The sequence below is a fragment of the Engystomops pustulosus genome, chromosome 11, assembly GCF_040894005.1.
Source record: "Engystomops pustulosus chromosome 11, aEngPut4.maternal, whole genome shotgun sequence".
NCBI classification, from domain to species: domain Eukaryota; kingdom Metazoa; phylum Chordata; class Amphibia; order Anura; family Leptodactylidae; genus Engystomops; species Engystomops pustulosus.
In genome coordinates this window covers 42,513,306-42,531,653 of record NC_092421.1, presented here as the reverse complement: position 1 = coordinate 42,531,653, position 18,348 = coordinate 42,513,306, and the positions used below count along the sequence as shown (strand labels likewise).

Below are 18,348 nucleotides of genomic sequence, written 5' to 3'. Positions count from 1 at the left end.
GCACCGGAATGATGTGTTTCTTGGCCAAGTTTTTACATATTTGCACATCTGTGACTTCTGTGACCATTTCTCAAGGGTTATGCTTCACTTTAATTAATTTAGTTCAGAGGCCATGCTGAGACCATAATGTTGCACAAATGAAAAAATTACACCCAAAGTATGTCTAGTAATAAATCAGCCTAATTTCCTAGGCCAGTGATGGCGAACCTTTTAGAGACCGAGTGCCCAAACTACAACCAAAATCCACTTATTTACCAGGAAGTGCCAACATGGCATTTCAAGCAGTAACTTATTGATATCAGTTCTTCAACATCATTCAATTGTATTGGCTCTCCTAAGGCCACCAATATAGTTGAAAGAAGGTGGGCAAATTCAGACCATCATTGTAGCTTCTCTCCAGGAAGAATGGTGGGTCCAGCAGGAGGACCTCCAAAGACAACACCTTACTTCTCCTGCAGTTTCAAACAGCCAGTAGAGTGTTGCTTTAAAATAGCGCTGAGAGCAGCATCCCTTAAGTTGCTTGGGACTGCAGGAAGATTTGGTCCTGTTTGGTGAAATTGGGACAATGGCCTGAGTGCCCACAGAAAGGGCTCCGAGTGCCACCTCTGGCACCCGTGCCATAGGTTCGCCACCACTGTCCTAGGCTTTTCTAAGTGGCAATTGCATGCAGTCTTGATGTTATATTTTATGTGTGTAGTTGATATGTATCATAAAAACTGTTCATTGCAAAATATATAAAGTAATGAATCAACACACAATTTTGCACCTTAGATGACAGAATGAAATGAAAGTAAAATATGTAAAATCACTTAAGGTTTTTTTCTTCAACATTGTCCTTAAATCGCACATCAATATTGGAGTAGTGTACTATAATTTATTTAAGAAATGCATTTCTATGGCATTATTATTCCCTGCCTTATTCCTTATTTAAGCAGTGTGTGTAAATCAGTTTTATGTCTCCGACTTCGTGGACACCTCAGTGAGCCTGATAAAGTCAATCTTTCCTTAATTCTATGATGTGTATGGAACTTTAGAAACACTACTTACTACAAGCGAAAGAAGAAGTAGAAAAACACATACAACACAGAAAAGTTGCTTTACTAAATTAAGCTTACTATTCACATTGGCACTATTGCTATAAAACAATACAATCAAAGGTTTTTTTTACACATAAATATGTTCAAAATATGTCAAATTACAACAATAGGGGAGACTTATCTTAGCTTGTATGCCAGTTTTCAAGCTTGAAATGGTCATAAATCCTGGCAAAAACTAGGAATTGTGACTATATCCACTTACTTATATCCACTTACACTATATCCATGCCAAGTGAGTATGAGTGGGCAGAGTCTAGGTATATCTGGTGCATGCAGTGGGTGGGGGTTTACTTAATGCACTCAAGTACCATGCGAATCAGTATGAGAATGATAATGATAAAAATGTCACAGATTATGTGGTTTATTATAAAACAGTGTTTTTGTCATTTTCGTTCAGATGCAAAGAGGGCTACCATGGTGTACGGTGTGACCAGTTCTTGCCGAAAACTGATTCTGTGCTTTCTGATCCAAGTAAGTTCACATTTTCTATTTAGTTTTTCCACACAACTAAACTATTAATATTGTATCAGTATTTTGTTTTCAGGAGGGCAGATTTAGTTGACAGCATTTATTTTGGTATATAAAAATCTGTTATCCAAGACTGTGGCATGATTACAATTATGCCCTCTATGCAGGGGAATTCAAGATCAAGATATATCTACCATATAACTTACTGTACTGTGCCCCTTACAGAGAGGTGTACTTGAACATGATAGTCCCCAAATAATATTTTTTTAATGAATTTTCAGTACTGATGAATGAACCCAAAGCACACTATTCTGGTCTGTATTAAATTTGGCAGGTTTGGTGCCCACAAACCCAAAGACCGCTGTTGTTCAGGATCCGGGTTTGTGTTCAGGTAAAAGCGCCCAGCTGTTGAAGTAGGAAATCAAAGTAGATAATCAAGCAGCTTACAGACCCTTAGCAACCACAGGCATGTCCTTTGTAGGCATGGCTCTTATTGGAAGGGCAGGACATGTGACTTTTCACATGTACAGATGCCATTACACATAGTAGATACAGCTAGGAAGATCTTGCTGCTCATCATAGGGTCAGTCAGCTAGGAAGAAAGTTCTGAAAAACCAGCACTTTTTCTTTTCAGGGCACTTTGGTGTATAGAAGAGGCTCTTGTTTTTAGGGACAGGTAGAAATCTGAAATAATTGCCCTTATTAATGCACATTGATTAACTGAATTAGGCTGCTACAGTGCATGGATATTGTTACTGATTATAAAGGATTATGCAGCAACACTTGCAAAGACCAGACAGGTATATTAACATTTACTGCATCATCCAGTAAGATCTTGAAGGTCCTGTCTCTCTTTAGTAGTAAACTACAAAACTATCATAAATCATCAATGGATTATAGAAGTGTTCATCAAAGTGTTTATTGTGCTTTAATATGGGGATCAAAAATGTTTTGTTGTTCATGAATAGTGCACGCTAATATTTGCATGATTAATGTTTTTAGTCAATGGCGTCCAGTAATACCTTGATTGTAAAGGTGCGTCTGTCATGCAGTGATAACTAGATCAAATGTTTGCATGCCATTTTCTGGGTGGGAAATAAAAATTCATCAGTGGCCGATAACCTCTGAGCTAAAAAGAGTTTAGAGCTACAGCTATTCAGTACATCAATGGCACAACTTGCATGTTTCTCCATCATTAGTAAAACAGATTTGGCCCTTGAATAGTGGTCTGTCTCCATTGAGATTTTATCAAATCTACACGAAATATAATAAAAGATAGCTGGTGAAGACTTAATAAATCAACATTTTCAGGGAGGCTGTAATAAATGATGCTTGTGCTCTGTAACTGCATCTGAGCCATGTCAAATGAGAACACCAACACTAGAACATGATTTAATATTTATCATGAGCTGCAGTAATGGAATTAAGGAGATTATTTTATATTTATAGCATGGATCCAGCATGATGGCTACCCAATAATTGCCACTAGTTCTCCTTTCTCTCACTGCCATAAAAAATACAATGGAAAAAACTAGGTCCTTCCTCTCTCTGTCATAAAAGTCGCAGTGGGTATTCAGACCCATTTTAGGCTTGCTCAAACAGGGAAATTGATCTGAAAGAAATGGGTTTTGTTAATGTTTTTGTAAATTGTTTCGGTTTTGTGAAAAAAAGCTTGGTGTTTTCCCAAAAATTTGTAGATTTCTTTAAAAAAATTTTAAAAAAGTTTCAGTTGATCCATGAAGTTATTTTGGAGGTTGGGAGGGAATTTTTCAATACTTGAGGTGCTTTGTAAGCATTTGCCTAGACAGAAGCGTTTCCACATGGTTGATGCCAAAACTGTTGCGTTTAGCCATGGCTGTGCTGAAACTGGTGAGGCAGGAGTAGAGGAAGCTGAGTAGGAGGAGGAGGCGGCAGGAGTAGAGGAAGCTGAGTGAAGAGGAGGAGGCGGCAAGAGTGATGTCCTGAAATCCTCAATGTTGGAAGTAATGTGCACTCCAGAGATTTATGACTTGGGCCCAGCTGCCACTACATTAACCCAGTGGGCAGATAAAGAAATGAAATGTCCCTGCCCATGCTTACTTGTCCACATATCAGTTGTGATGTGCAAATTGCGACTAATGGCATTGCATAAGGCACTTCTTATTTCCTCCACAACCTGTTGGTGCTGGGCGTGGAAGGCCTGCACAGAAAAGTAGTGGCAGCTGGGCATGATGTATTGTGGGACAGCTACCGTCCAAACACTTCCGCTTTCTCTCCATTGTTTGGGGAATAGAATGTTAAACCCTTTCCAGGCATAGTTTAGACAGGCTTTGTGATGGTGGTGTCACATCGTCCCTTTGCAGGAAATTAGGTAAACCTCCTCACTTGGGAGGCAGTGGTATAAACTAAGACAACCCAATTTACGTTATGTTTTACTCCCCAAGAAGTTCAGGTTCAGCTTAGAAAGCTTCAGTTACTACACCAGATTTAATTTGTTATGTCATTAAGAAGTTGGCTCAGAATCCTGAACAACAGGGAGTGATACATTTTTAAAAGGATGTTCCCATTTCAGCCAATAAATAGTATTGTTTTTAATAGAAAAGTCATACAATTTTCAAATATACAGTGTATACTTTATGAATGCCTTACAGGTTTTTAGATCTCTGCTTGCTGTAATTCTATAGAAAACTTCTACGTTTATATTCAGAGGATAAATGTGATGACCCACAGGTGCACTGCTCTGATTACTCTCTGTGATATGAGTTGTGCACCTGTGTGACATCACATGACCGTGGACAGATTTCTGTACGCTGGAACTAAACATAAAAGATTTCTAAAGAATAACAGTAAGCAGAGATTTAGAAATCCTTGAGCTACAGAAAGTATATTGGAAAATTGTAACATCTCATGATACAGACAATGACATTCATTTTCCGAAAATGGAACATCCCTTTAAACTGCCATTTTTCAAAATAAGGCTGCTATTGATAATTTAAACATGAAATAAAATTGTTTGAAGCTACAGCATGGAGCTATTTGTGATAATTTCCCTGCCTCTGTGAAAGGTTTAGAATGGCCAATCATAGCTCCAGTAGTGCTTTTACATGGCCAGTATATGAAACAAAGAGCAAAATAGACTGGATAACTATGATTACAATACCACTAACATCAATACTGCTACTCCTAATGCTAAAACTCATATTATAACTTGAAAGTTAAAATCTGAGCTGTTAAGAATTTGATAGGAAATAGAGTCTGCTTCCAATTCCAAGGTGATAAATGCATTCACAGGAGGGATTAAGAGAGGGGTATCCAGGGTCACAGCAGATAAACAGCGATATTGGCAAAAGAGCAAAGGATGAGACTGTCATTAGAAACCAAACACCTGATGATAACACTTCTCTGATCCTTTGGGATAAATAAATAAAACCAAGAATAACCTGCTGCATCTGTCATGCAAAGCAAATATCAAGGTATGCTGCCTATCAGCTTTCAATAGTAGAATTCACAAGGGATATACTGTAATAGGAGAAGTATAAGAAACAAGCAATGGACATGTTGTGCTGGCCAAAGACTATATGATTTATGTTGTAGACATAGTACATTTTTATTGCCAATTCATGTGACAGCTTTTAATGCAGAATCTGGTTGAACTTGGTGTATGATCCACATGGTTATTGAGCAGATAGATGGAAGATGTATCTGGATCAATCCACTGCTGAGGGGTGATGGGTTATTTGTGAACAATAAAGGTTGTATGATATGTCAAATTGCTATGTTGCAAGATACCATTGTCCCAGAAAACTCAGTATAAATGGGTACACATGATCTGCAAAGATAAATACCCAAATTGTTTAAAGTGCCTCCCAAATGTCAAATAGGGCGATTCTGAGAAAACATTCTCCACAATCATTTTGTTCCACCACCAGCTTATCTACATCTACTGTTGCTGGCCTTGAAACTGTGAGGTTTCATACCTAACACACCAACTTTTGACTGTTCCTTGGAGCTCAAAACGTGACTCACCAGAGATGGCCACGTTTTACCAATTGGAACCGGTAGAGGGCCAGTACTCATGTTCAAATTGAAGCTGCTTTTAGTAAATTGATATATCAGTCCCACCGACACCGCCCCAGATCCCCAATTGAACCCCCCCCCACGTGATTAATTTTTGCAGCAGAGAGAGCTGTTCAGTTCTACTCTGTACTGGCCTAATGACCGAATCTCCTCCAATAGATGGATTTGAAATCAGATGATTCTGTCCATTATAAACTGGTGGCACCTGGGTCCAATGAATGAGAGCACCATTGCCATGACCACTGTATGTAATCAGTAACAAGAAAGTTTAAGATGATACTATAGATAACATACAGTAAAGTGTATATTTATCATACATTTCTGAAATCTTAGACATAATATTCATAGAAAGAATGGCACACCATTCACAGTAAGGCTGCATTCACACGACCGCCAGGGACAAGTATATATGGACGGAAATTTGTGTTCGGATATACACTTACCGGCCACTTTATTAGGTACACCTGTCCAACTGCTCGTTAACATTTAATTTCTAATCAGCCAATCACATGGCGGCAATTTAGTGCATTTAGGCATGTAGACATGGTCAAGACAATCTCCTGCATTTCAAACCGAGAATCAGTATGGGGAAGAAAGGTGATTTGAGTGCCTTTGAACGTGGCATGGTTGTTGGTGTCAGAAGGGCTGGTCTGAGTATTTCAGAAACTGTTGATCTACTGGGATTTTCAGGCACAACCATCTTTAAGGTTTACAGAGAATGGTCCGAAAAAGAAAAAACATCCAGTGAGCGGCAGTTCTGTGGGCGGAAATGCCTTGTTGATGCCAGAGGTCAGAGGTGAATGGGCAGACTGGTTCGAGCTGATAGAAAGGCAACAGTGACTCAAATCGCCACCCATTACAACCAAGGTAGGCAGAAGAGCATCTCTGAACGCACAGTACGTCGAACTTTGAGGCAGATGGGCTACAGCAGCAGAAGACCACACCGGGTGCCACTACTTTCAGCTAAGAACAGGAAACTGAGGCTACAATTTGCACAAGCTCATCGAAATTGGACAGTAGAAGATTGGAAAAACGTTGCCTGGTCTGATGAGTCTCGATTTCTGCTGCGACATGCGGATGGTAGGGTCAGAATTTGCCGTCAACAACATGAAAGCATGGATCCATCCTGCCTTGTATCAACGGTTTTGGCTGGTGGTGGTGGTGTCATGGTGTGGGGAATATTTTCTTGCCACTCTTTGGGCCCCTTGGTACCAATTGAGCATCGTTGCAACGCCACAGCCTGAGTATTGTTGCTGACCATGTCCATCCCTTTATGACCACAATGTACCCAACATCTGATGGCTACTTTCAGCAGGATAATGCGCCATGTCATAAAGCTGGAATCATCTCAGACTGGTTTCTTGAACATGACAATGAGTTCACTGTACTCAAATGGCCTCCACAGTCACCAGATCTCAATCCAATAGAGCATCTTTGGGATGTGGTGGAACGGGAGATTCGCATCATGGATGTGCAGCCGACAAATCTGCGGCAACTGTGTGATGCCATCATGTCAATATGGACCAAAATCTCTGAGGAATGCTTCCAGGACCTTGTTGAATCTATGCCACGAAGAATTGAGGCAGTTCTGAAGGCAAAAGGGGGTCCAACCCGTTACTAGCATGGTGTACCTAATAAAGTGAGTGTACATGTCCCATAGACCGCCATGGCACCCGGGCTCAGTAAGATGATCACAAGTCACCATTCCTCACCCATAGAGTATGCTCTATCTTTGACTTAGCGGAATTATCTCCTATGGAGAAGGGTCACCCCTCTTCCTATTCAGGATGTTTCATGAATGGCTGAGCGGGCATATGATGAGCTCCTTTCGTATGAATGTACTCTAAGTCTGAATGCACGCAATCAGCAAGTGAAAATAGGCAACTATGTTGGTCTGACCCATGGACTGCACAACTTGTACAGAAGGGGAGCCCTTGCATTACCCCAAAATATGATGCAACGACTTCCAATCTGCTAGCCTGACTGTCACTACATTGTCGGTCCTACAGTAAGGGCGGGTTTTCACAGGCTGCACACAGCCTAAACCTAATATTTGTATAAAAGTTTGGAAATAGCTTTTTTAATATTTCAAATTACAATTAAAGATCTTGCAATGCTCTGTGGCCAGACCAGTGGCTTATAGTAAAATTTCTCTCATAACAACTAACATTTCATGCTGTGTCGAGGACCTTAAGTGTCACAAAAGTGCTAGCAATCAAAGATGATTTTACCTAATTAATTATGCTGGGTAGAGATTAACTGCATAACTTCTGATGCTTGAAATAGGACATCTGCTTAAAATCACTTGTTAAAAGCCAAGACATGGTGTTTCCTGCTGTCTTTCAGGTAGATTATGAATAGATGACCTTTACTTTGCTCTATCTATAATCACAAAAACAAATTGTGGCCCATAACTTTCTATTGAATGTTGTCATTTAAGCTAAGGAGGCAAGCTATTCACAACCTACTTATTTTCTTGAGCACAGGCAGTACACACATTGGAGATATTTTTTGGGATTTAAATATTAAATTACCAATGTTCACTTTCAGGCCTTTATTTTGTTTTTATACCTTATGACTAAACAAAAAAAATTAAAATTTCAAATACAAGTATTTAATCTTTTCTAAGTTCCTGTCTTATAGGCGGTAGGACTTCACATAAAGACTGATGCGCGCTGGTATGAAAACTCAACTCGAGTCCCCTGCCCCCTAATGCTGCTTCTGTATCTTGGCCACTAAAATCAGCAGGCAAATCATAAAAAAACACCACCGGCCTTTAAATGTAAAATATTCTGACATTATTAAAATAACTGATATCCCCCCCCCCCCCCGCCCATAGACCCATATTCAGTTGGCAGGCTTAGGCCACTCAATTTAACTTCATAGTTTTTTACAGGGTTTTTTATGATATGGTACCCCAACATGTTGCGAATTGTGTATATGCTGTTTAGAATGCTAAATATATAGAGATGGGCAAATCGTGAAAACTCGATTCGTCACAAATCCGAAGTTTACGGTGATTCGTGGGAACAAAGGTTTTTTTTTTCTCCTTTCTCTCTGTATACCCCAAATTGCATTTTTTTTGTTAATGAAGTGAATAGGAAGAAATCTGGGTAAAATCCACATAGTTTCTGAAGTGATTTTTGATCCTAGTCCAGGGTGTCCTTATTGGGGATCTATACAACCCAAATTGCTGGTCTTTTTTGTTGCTTTAGATAATAGCAAGACATCAGAGTAAAATCCACATAGTTGCAGCACTGATTTTTGGTCCTATTCCAGCGTGTCAGTTCTTGTTCTTTTGTATTCCCAAAATTTCAAGTTTTTTTTGGTAGGTCCAAGCCATATAAACATAGTTGATTAAACAATATGTCAGACAGAGAGGTGGCAGTGGGAGCAGGCATAGGTTGCAGCACAGTAAGGGGAGTTTGCGGCAGGGGTGGCTCTGCCGCAAAGGTTGTCAATTGGTTGATTAAGTCATCCACTTCATCCCAAATGACATCTGACAACCATAGCCAGTAGACCGTGGGTTCGTCAGATTCAACCTTTAGTTGGCATGGCTCAGTACCACTATACAGTGAATATTGAAATCTTTGAGGACAGTAAGCAGCTGCTTGGCAGTGAAGAGGTGGGGCAGACATTCGCTGCTTTGTGCAGTATGCAGGAAAGTTGTGATGTGTAGAGTGGCATGGGAGGTTATGTTGCACTTGAAAGTAGTAGAGCTGTGCAAACTGAGAGGATAATAGCGATGACAAGGGAACACAAATTAATTATGATGTAGCTGATCCCACTTGGGAGCTGAGTGAAGCCAGGGATACATCATCATCGTCAGGAGAGGAGGGTGTCTGCTTACGTGTCAGGCAGCGAAGCAGGCAGAAAGTTGCTACTGTGGCTTCACAGGTCCAAGTAAGCAGTGGCACAGGGGCTTAGCGAGACAGCGGCGTTAGTAGTCACTCTGTGCAGACCTCCACTGGCGTGAAGGTGGTGGATTGGGGAAAATAATCACAAAAGCTACCAATAAGCTAGCATTTGCGATTATTTCAGGGCCTCTGCGCCACTGGCGGTGCGTAGAGGTCCTGATAAATATCCCCCACTGTCCTTCTATATCTACAAAATAAATCCATCAGGCCAAGGATTTCCAAGGTATTCCCCAGTTAGAGCAAAATTGGTGAACAGGGCACAAAATTCTTATGTGCAGGTCATCTTAAATTTTACTCTACCGGGAGCTTCCTCCCCTAGGCACCAACTGTTTGAAGAGTGTTAAGACTCCTATTCACACATAGTAGCCGGCTGCTTCAACTAAATTTGTTGGGTGTGTATAGGAACTTTTAATGTCATACTGGTTGATAGAAACGATTAAGATATGTATATAGACTATACCGAAGTCTATAAAGAGCAATTCAACAAGTCTTCCTTTTTATTTGAGACATTTACATACTGCTGATTCTTTAACCCCCAATGACTGTTCATATCTTGTAGTGAAGCAATTGTATTTGAACAGATTTATGTGTCTCTATTGGCTCTGAAAATATCCACAAGAACTTCATATTTCATGGAGAGTGAAGAGAAAATATGTTGCATTCCAGCATAGTTGTTAAGACTAGAGATGAGCGAACACTAAAATGCTCGGGTACTCGTTATTCGAGACGAACTTTTCCCGATGCTCGAGTGCTCGTCTCGAATAACGAACCCCATTGAAGTCAATGGGAGACTCGAGCATTTTTCAAGGGGACCAAGGCTCTGCACAGGGAAGCTTGGCCAAACACCTGGGAACCTCAGAAAAGGATGGAAACACCACGGAAATGGACAGGAAACAGCAGGGGCAGCATGCATGGATGCCTCTGAGGCTGCTTAATCGCACCATTATGCCGAAATTATGGGCAACAGCATGGCCATGACAGAGTGACAGAATGAAGCTAGATAGCATGTAAAACATCCAATAATTGACCCTGACACTATAGGGGACGGCATGCAGAGGCAGAGGCAGCGGCAGCAGGCTAGAGAGTGGCATGGCGACATACCCTAATTGGACTCAGGCTTCAAACCAATGGGTGTCAGAGAGGAACCAAAGGAGGTGAGCAAGAAGCGCTCAAATAATATCGGTACATGATAAAAGTTTGCCAGTATATTTTGTGGATTACACAGCAGGGTGGCGACAAAGTTAACATGGAAGCCATGAAAACAACCCAAAATTCTGCCTGACACAGCTCGTTTGATAAGGGGACCATGTATGCTTACAGTTCATGCCAGTCGCTGCACTGGCTGCCAGTCTCCTTTCGAATACAGTTTAAAATAATAATAACCCTCATCCATAAAGCTCTGTATAATGCTGCACCCCCCTACCTCTCCTCTCTTATCTCAGTCTATCGCCCAACCCGTGCTCTTAGATCCGCCAGTGATCTTAGATTAACCTCTACCCTAGTGCGGACCTCCCACTCGCGTCTCCAAGACTTCTCTAGAGCTGCACCAATTCTATGGAATGCTCTGCCCTGGACTATCAGACTAATACCTAACCTCCAAAGTTTCAAACGTGCTCTTAAAACCCATTTCTTTAGGCAAGCCTATAACACTCATTAACTGCATGAAGTTTTAACTCTTCTACTAACCCGTCCTGTGTCGTCCTCCCATCTGTTATCCAGCAACCAAGAGGCACCAGACTTCTCTGCAGTCCCATTCACCCTGGACCTGGTATATAAGATGACGGCTGAGTGGTTCAAGCGACAGCAATTCCATTTATTATATTTTTTTCTATTCCCTAAGAAGAATGGCTTGACCATTAAATATTCTTTTACCTCGTGTTACCCCATCATCTTCATAAACCGTAAGCTCTGGCGAGCAGGGACCTCACTCCTGTTGTTCCATACAAATGTTGTGCTCTGTTACATTACATTTGTATTTGTTTCCTATGATTTGTAAAGCGCTACAGAATATGATGACGCTATATAAATAAAGATTATTATTATTATTATTATGGAGGCAGTGAACTAGTAGTAGATTAAAGGTGCTGCAACTATGTTAGTTGGATCTTGGGATGGAGCTGGCGCTCTGCAGCCAGGCGAGCTTTTGCCAATCCAAGCCCCTGTCTCTAGGCTACTCCCCAAACAGCACTTCTAAGAACCTTTTGTATAAGATCAAGTGTAGTAGCGTTCTTATAAGTTTAGGATATGGCGGGTGAGGGGAATGTAAACAGATGCGCAAGAAGCGCTGAAATAATATCCCTAAATGGTAAAAGTTTGCAAGTATATTTTGTGGATTACACAGCAGGGTGGCGACAAAGTTAACAACTTTGATGTGGAATGCCCTGTAATAGCTCTTGGGCGGTGTGCCTTTTATCGCCTAGGCTCAGCAGTTTCAGCACCGCCTGCTGTCGCTTAGCGACGGCACTGCTGCTGTGCCTAGAGCTACCGACTGATGGCGCCATGCCCACGGATGGTAATTCGGAGGAGGTGGAGGAGGGGTGGGAGGAGGTATAGTAGGCCTTTGAGACCTGGACCGAGGTAGGCCCCGCAATTCTCTGCGTCGGCAGTATATGACCAGCCCCAGGGTCAGACTCGGTCCCAGCCTGCACCAAGTTAAGTGTAGTAGCGTTCTTATAAGTTTGGGATATGGCGGGTGAGGGGAATGTAAACAGATGCGCAAGAAGCGCATGATGCGCATGGAGCTGGCGCTCCGCTGCCAGGCGAGCTTTCGCCAATTCAAGCCCCTGTCTCTAGGCTACTCCCCAAACAGCACTTCTAAGAACCTTTTGTATAAGATCAAGTGTAGTAGCGTTCTTATAAGTTTAGGATATGCCGGGTGAGGGGAATGTAAACAGATGCGCAAGAAGCGCATGATGCGCATGGAGCTGGCGCTCCGCTGCCAGGCGAGCTTTCGCCAATTCAAGCCCCTGTCTCTAGGCTACTCCCCAAACAGCACTTCTAAGAACCTTTTGTATAAGATCAAGTGTAGTAGCGTTCTTATAAGTTTAGGATATGCCGGGTGAGGGGAATGTAAACAGATGCGCAAGAAGCGCTGAAATAATATCCCTAAATGGTAAAAGTTTGCCAGTATATTTTGTGGATAACACAGCAGGGTGGCGACAAAGTTAACAACTTTGATGTGGAATCCATGAAAACAACCCAAATTTCTGCCTGACACACCTCGTTTGATAAAGGGACGATGTATGGAGGCAGCTATATGGACGACTTTTGGAGGTAGCAATGGAGACAACGTGTGGAGGCTGCTATGGAGACAATTTAATTTGGATAGTGCCTGTATGTGGCAGTCCCAAACATTTTTCAAACCAGAGGAGCAGGTAGGTGGCCCTCCAGTAAAATGGAATAGATTGAGTGCCTGTATGTGGCAGTCCCAAAAATGTTTCAAACCAGAGGAGCAGGTAGGTGGCCCTGCAGTAAAATGGAATAGATTGAGTGCCTGTATGTGGCAGTCCCAAAAATTTTTCAAACCAGAGGAGCAGGTAGGTGGCCCTCCAGTAAAATGGAATAGATTGAGTGCCTGTATGTGGCAGTCCCAAAAATGTTTCAAACCAGAGGAGCAGGTAGGTGGCCCTCCAGTAAAATGGAATAGATTGAGTGCCTGTATGTGGCACTCACAAAAATTGTTTCAAACAGAGGACCGGGTAGGTGGCCCTCCAGAAAAATTAAATGCATGAAGTACTATAGCAAGAGCCAGTGGGCCCTGTCAAAAAATAGCCATTTTCCTCTGCTTTACTGTACAAAGAGGAGGAGAAGGAGGAAAATGAGGAGGAGGAGGAGTGGATCAATTATTCAGGTTGAGCTTCCTTCACCTGGTGGAGATTGGAAATTCTGAGAAATCCAGCCTTTATTCATTTTAATAAGCGTCAGCCTGTCAGCGCTGTCAGTCGACAGGCGTGTACGCTTATCGGTGATGATGCCACCAGCTGCACTGAAAACCCGCTCGGACAAGACGCTAGCGGCAGGGCAGGCAAGAACCTCCAAGGCGTACAGCGCCAGTTCGTGCCACATGTCCAGCTTTGAAACCCAGTAGTTGTAGGGAGCTGTGTGATCATTTAGGACGATGGTATGGTCAGCTACGTACTCCCTCACCATCTTTCTGTAAAGATCAGCCCTACTCTGCCGAGACTGGGGACAGGTGACAGTGTCTTGCTGGGGTGACATAAAGCTGGCAAAAGCCTTGTAAAGCGTACCCTTGCCAGTGCTGGACAAGCTGCCTGCTCGCCTACTCTCCCTCGCTACTTGTCCCGCAGAACTACGCACTCTGCCGCTAGCGCTGTCAGAAGGGAAATACTGTTTCAGCTTGTGCACCAGGGCCTGCTGGTATTCATGCATTCTCACACTCCTTTCCTCTGCAGGGATGAGAGTGGAAAGATTTTGCTTGTACCGTGGGTCCAGGAGAGTGAACACCCAGTAATCGGTGCTGGAATAAATTCTTTGAACGCGAGGGTCACGGGATAGGCAGCCTAGCATGAAATCTGCCATATGCGCCAGAGTACCAACGCGTAAGAATTCACTCCCCTCACTGGCCTGACTGTCCATTTCCTCCTCCTCCAACTCCTCTTCTTCTGCCCATACACGCTGAACAGTAAAGGACTCAACAATGGTCCCCTCTTGTGTCTCACCAACATTCTCCTCCTCTTCCTCCTCATCCTCCTCCACCTCCACCTCCTCCGATATGCGCTGAGAAACAGACCTGAGGGTGCTTTGGCTATCAACAAGGGAATATTCTTCCCCTGTCTCTTGTGACGAGCGCAAAGCTTCCGACTTCATGCTGACCAGAGAGTTTTTCAACAGGCCAAGCAGCGGGATGGTGAGGCTGATGATGGCGGCATCGCCACTGACCATCTGTGTTGACTCCTCAAAGTTACTCAGCACCTGACAGATATCAGACATCCACGTCCACTCCTCATTGTAGACTTGAGGAAGCTGACTGACCTGACTACCAGTTCTGGTGGAAGTTGACATCTGGCAGTCTACAATCGCTCTGCGCTGCTGGTAAACTCTGGATAACATGGTCAGTGTTGAATTCCACCTCGTGGGCACGTCGCACAACAGTCGGTGAGCGGGCAGTTGGAGGCGGCGCTGCGCTGCCCTGAGAGTGGCAGCATCTGGGCTGGACTTCCTGAAATGCGCACAGATGCGGCGCACCTTCGTGAGCAAATCAGACAGATTGGGGTATGTCTTGAGGAAACGCTGAACTATCAGATTTAACACATGGGCCAGGCATGGCACATGTGTCAGTCTGCCGAGTTGCAGAGCCGCCACCAGGTTACGGCCGTTGTCACACACAACCATTCCCGGCTTGAGGTTCAGCGGTGCCAGCCACAGATCAGTCTGCGCCGTGATGCCCTGTAATAGCTCTTGGGCGGTGTGCCTTTTGTCGCCTAGGCTCAGCAGTTTGAGCACCGCCTGCTGTCGCTTAGCGACGGCACTGCTGCTGTGCCTAGAGCTACCGACTGATGGCGCCGTGCCCACGGATGGTAGTTCGGAGGAGGAGGTGGAGGAGGGGTGGGAGGAGGAGGAGGCATAGTAGGCCTGAAACACCTGGACCGAGGTAGGCCCCGCAATCCTCGGCGTCGGCAGTATATGAGCAGCCCCAGTGTCAGACTCGGTCCCAGCCTCCACCAAGTTAACCCAATGTGCCGTCAGCGATATATAGTGGCCCTGCCCGGCAGCACTCGTCCACGTGTCCGTGGTCAGGTGGACCTTGTCAGAAACGGCGTTGGTCAGGGCACGGATGATGTTGTCTGACACGTGCTGGTGCAGGGCTGGGACGGCACATCGGGAAAAGTAGTGGCGGCTGGGGACCGAATACCGAGGGGCGGCCGCCGCCATGAGGTTGCGAAAGGCCTCGGTCTCTACTAGCCTATAGGGCAGCATCTCCAGGCTAAGCAATCTGGAGATGTGCACATTAAGGGCTTGGGCGTGCGGGTGGGTTGCACTATATTTGCGTTTCCGCTCCAGCGTCTGGGGTATGGAGAGCTGAACGCTGGTGGATGCTGTGGAGGATCGTGGAGGCGACGATGGGGTTTTTGTGGCAGGGTCCTGGGCAGGGGGCTGACTAGCAGCTGACACAGGGGAAGGAGCAGTGGTGTGCACGGCCGGAGGTGAACGGGCTTGTTGCCACTGAGTGGGGTGTTTAGCATTCATATGCCTGCGCATACTGGTGGTAGTTAAGCTAGTAGTGGTGGAACCCCTGCTGAGCCTGGTTTGGCAAATGTTGCACACCACAGTCCGTCGGTCATCCGGTGTTTCCTTAAAGAACCTCCAGACTTCTGAAGATCTAGCCCTCGCCGCAGGAGCCCTCGCCACGGGAGCTTCACTAGTTGACACATTTGGCGCTGATGCACCAGCTCTGGCCCTGCCTCTCCGTCTGGCCCCACCACTGCCTCTTCCAACCTGTTCTGGTCGAGGACTCTCCTCCGTCTCAGAAGCACTGTGTTCACCCGGCCTCTCAACCCAGCTTGGGTCTGTCACCTCATCATCCTCCGATCCCTCAGTCTGCTCCCCCCTCGGACTTCCTGCCCTGACAACAACTTCCCCACTGTCTGACAACCGTGTCTCCTCATCGTCGGACACCTCTTTACACACTTCCACTACGTCAAGAAGGTCATCATCACCCACAGACTGTGACTGTTGGAAAACCTGGGCATCGGAAAATTGCTCAGCAGCAACCGGACAAGTGGTTTGTGACTGTGGGAAGGGTCCAGAAAACAGTTCCTCAGAGTATGCCGGTTCAAATGCCAAATTTTCCTGGGAGGGGGCAGACTGGGGGGGAGGAGGCTGAGGTGCAGGAGCTGGAGGAGTGACGATTTCGGTGACATGGGTGGACTGCGTGGAAGACTGACTGGTGGTGGACAAATTGCTCGAAGCATTGTCAGCAATCCACGACATCACCTGTTCGCACTGTTCTGGCCTCAACAGTGCTCTACCACGAGTCCCAGTAACTTCAGACATGAACCTAGGGAGTGTAGCTCTGCGGCGTTCCCCTGCTCCCTCATCAGCAGGTGGTGTCTCACCCCGCCCAGGACCACGGCCTCTGACCCCTGCAGTAGTTGGACGCCCACGTCCCCGCCCTCGTCCTCTACCCCTAGCCCTCGGGTTAAACATTTTTAAAATGAGAGTTATAACTTTATTTTTTTTTTTACTTTTTTGTGTTTTTTTTTGTGTTTTTTTTTTTTTTTTTGTGTTTTTTGTTTTTTTTTGAGTTTTTAAAACCAAACAATGCTATCCTATTGCTATGGCTATTTTCTAGCCAAGTATCAAAGCACACTACTATGCCAGATGAGATGACACTGAGTTAGTGCCTAATTGAAATCCAACCCCTACTAAATTTTCCCACTTCGGTCTTTGCTATGGATATGTGCGTCACTAAGCGCAGAACACAGCGGTCGCAAGTCTCACTACAAATTGCTCAGAATTGGCTAGTACATGCACTGCAGAAAGTACAGCCACCAGCAGATCAACCAGAAATCAAATATATAGAACGCTACTGTATGCGTAAGTAAGCTCTTTGTATTCTCCTATGGCTATTTTCTAGCCAAGTATCAAAGCACACTACTATGCCAGATGAGATGACACTGAGTTAGTGCCTAATTGAAATCCAACCCCTACTAAATTTTCCCACTTCGGTCTTTGCTATGGATATGTGCGTCACTAAGCGCAGAACACAGCGGTCGCAAGTCTCACTACAAATTGCTCAGAATTGGCTAGTACATGCACTGCAGAAAGTACAGCCACCAGCAGATCAACCAGAAATCAAATATATAGAACGCTACTGTATGCGTAAGTAAGCTCTTTGTATTCTCCTATGGCTATTTTCTAGCCAAGTATCAAAGCACACTACTATGCCAGATGAGATGACACTGAGTTAGTGCCTAATTGAAATCCAACCCCTACTAAATTTTCCCACTTCGGTCTTTGCTATGGATATGTGCGTCACTAAGCGCAGAACACAGCGGTCGCAAGTCTCACTACAAATTGCTCAGAATTGGCTAGTACATGCACTGCAGAAAGTACAGCCACCAGCAGATCAACCAGAAATCAAATATATAGAACGCTACTGTATGCGTAAGTAAGCTCTTTGTATTCTCCTATGGCTATTTTCTAGCCAAGTATCAAAGCACACTACTATGCCAGATGAGATGACACTGAGTTAGTGCCTAATTGAAATCCAACCCCTACTAAATTTTCCCACTTCGGTCTTTGCTATGGATATGTGCGTCACTAAGCGCAGAACACAGCGGTCGCAAGTCTCACTACAAATTGCTCAGAATTGGCTAGTACATGCACTGCAGAAAGTACAGCCACCAGCAGATCAACCAGAAATCAAATATATAGAACGCTACTGTATGCGTAAGTAAGCTCTTTGTATTCTCCTATGGCTATTTTCTAGCCAAGTATCAAAGCACACTACTATGCCAGATGAGATGACACTGAGTTAGTGCCTAATTGAAATCCAACCCCTACTAAATTTTCCCACTTCGGTCTTTGCTATGGATATGTGCGTCACTAAGCGCAGAACACAGCGGTCGCAAGTCTCACTAGAAATTGCTCAGAATTGGCTAGTACATGCACTGCAGAAAGTACAGCCACCAGCAGATCAACCAGAAATCAAATATATAGAACGCTACTGTATGCGTAAGTAAGCTCTTTGTATTCTCCTATGGCTATTTTCTAGCCAAGTATCAAAGCACACTACTATGCCAGATGAGATGACACTGAGTTAGTGCCTAATTGAAATCCAACCCCTA

General features: G+C 44.2%; 1 protein-coding gene across 2 annotated transcripts in view; it reads left to right on the top strand.

The window, feature by feature from the left end:
* NRG3 (neuregulin 3) overlaps positions 1-18,348 on the top strand; it is a 660,520-nt gene that overhangs the window by 472,380 nt on the left and 169,792 nt on the right. For both annotated transcript variants that reach the window (XM_072130473.1, XM_072130472.1), the window contains exon 3: positions 1,495-1,568. In XM_072130473.1, the coding sequence (XP_071986574.1) occupies positions 1,495-1,568 (74 nt within the window). The remainder of the gene's footprint in view (positions 1-1,494; positions 1,569-18,348) is intronic.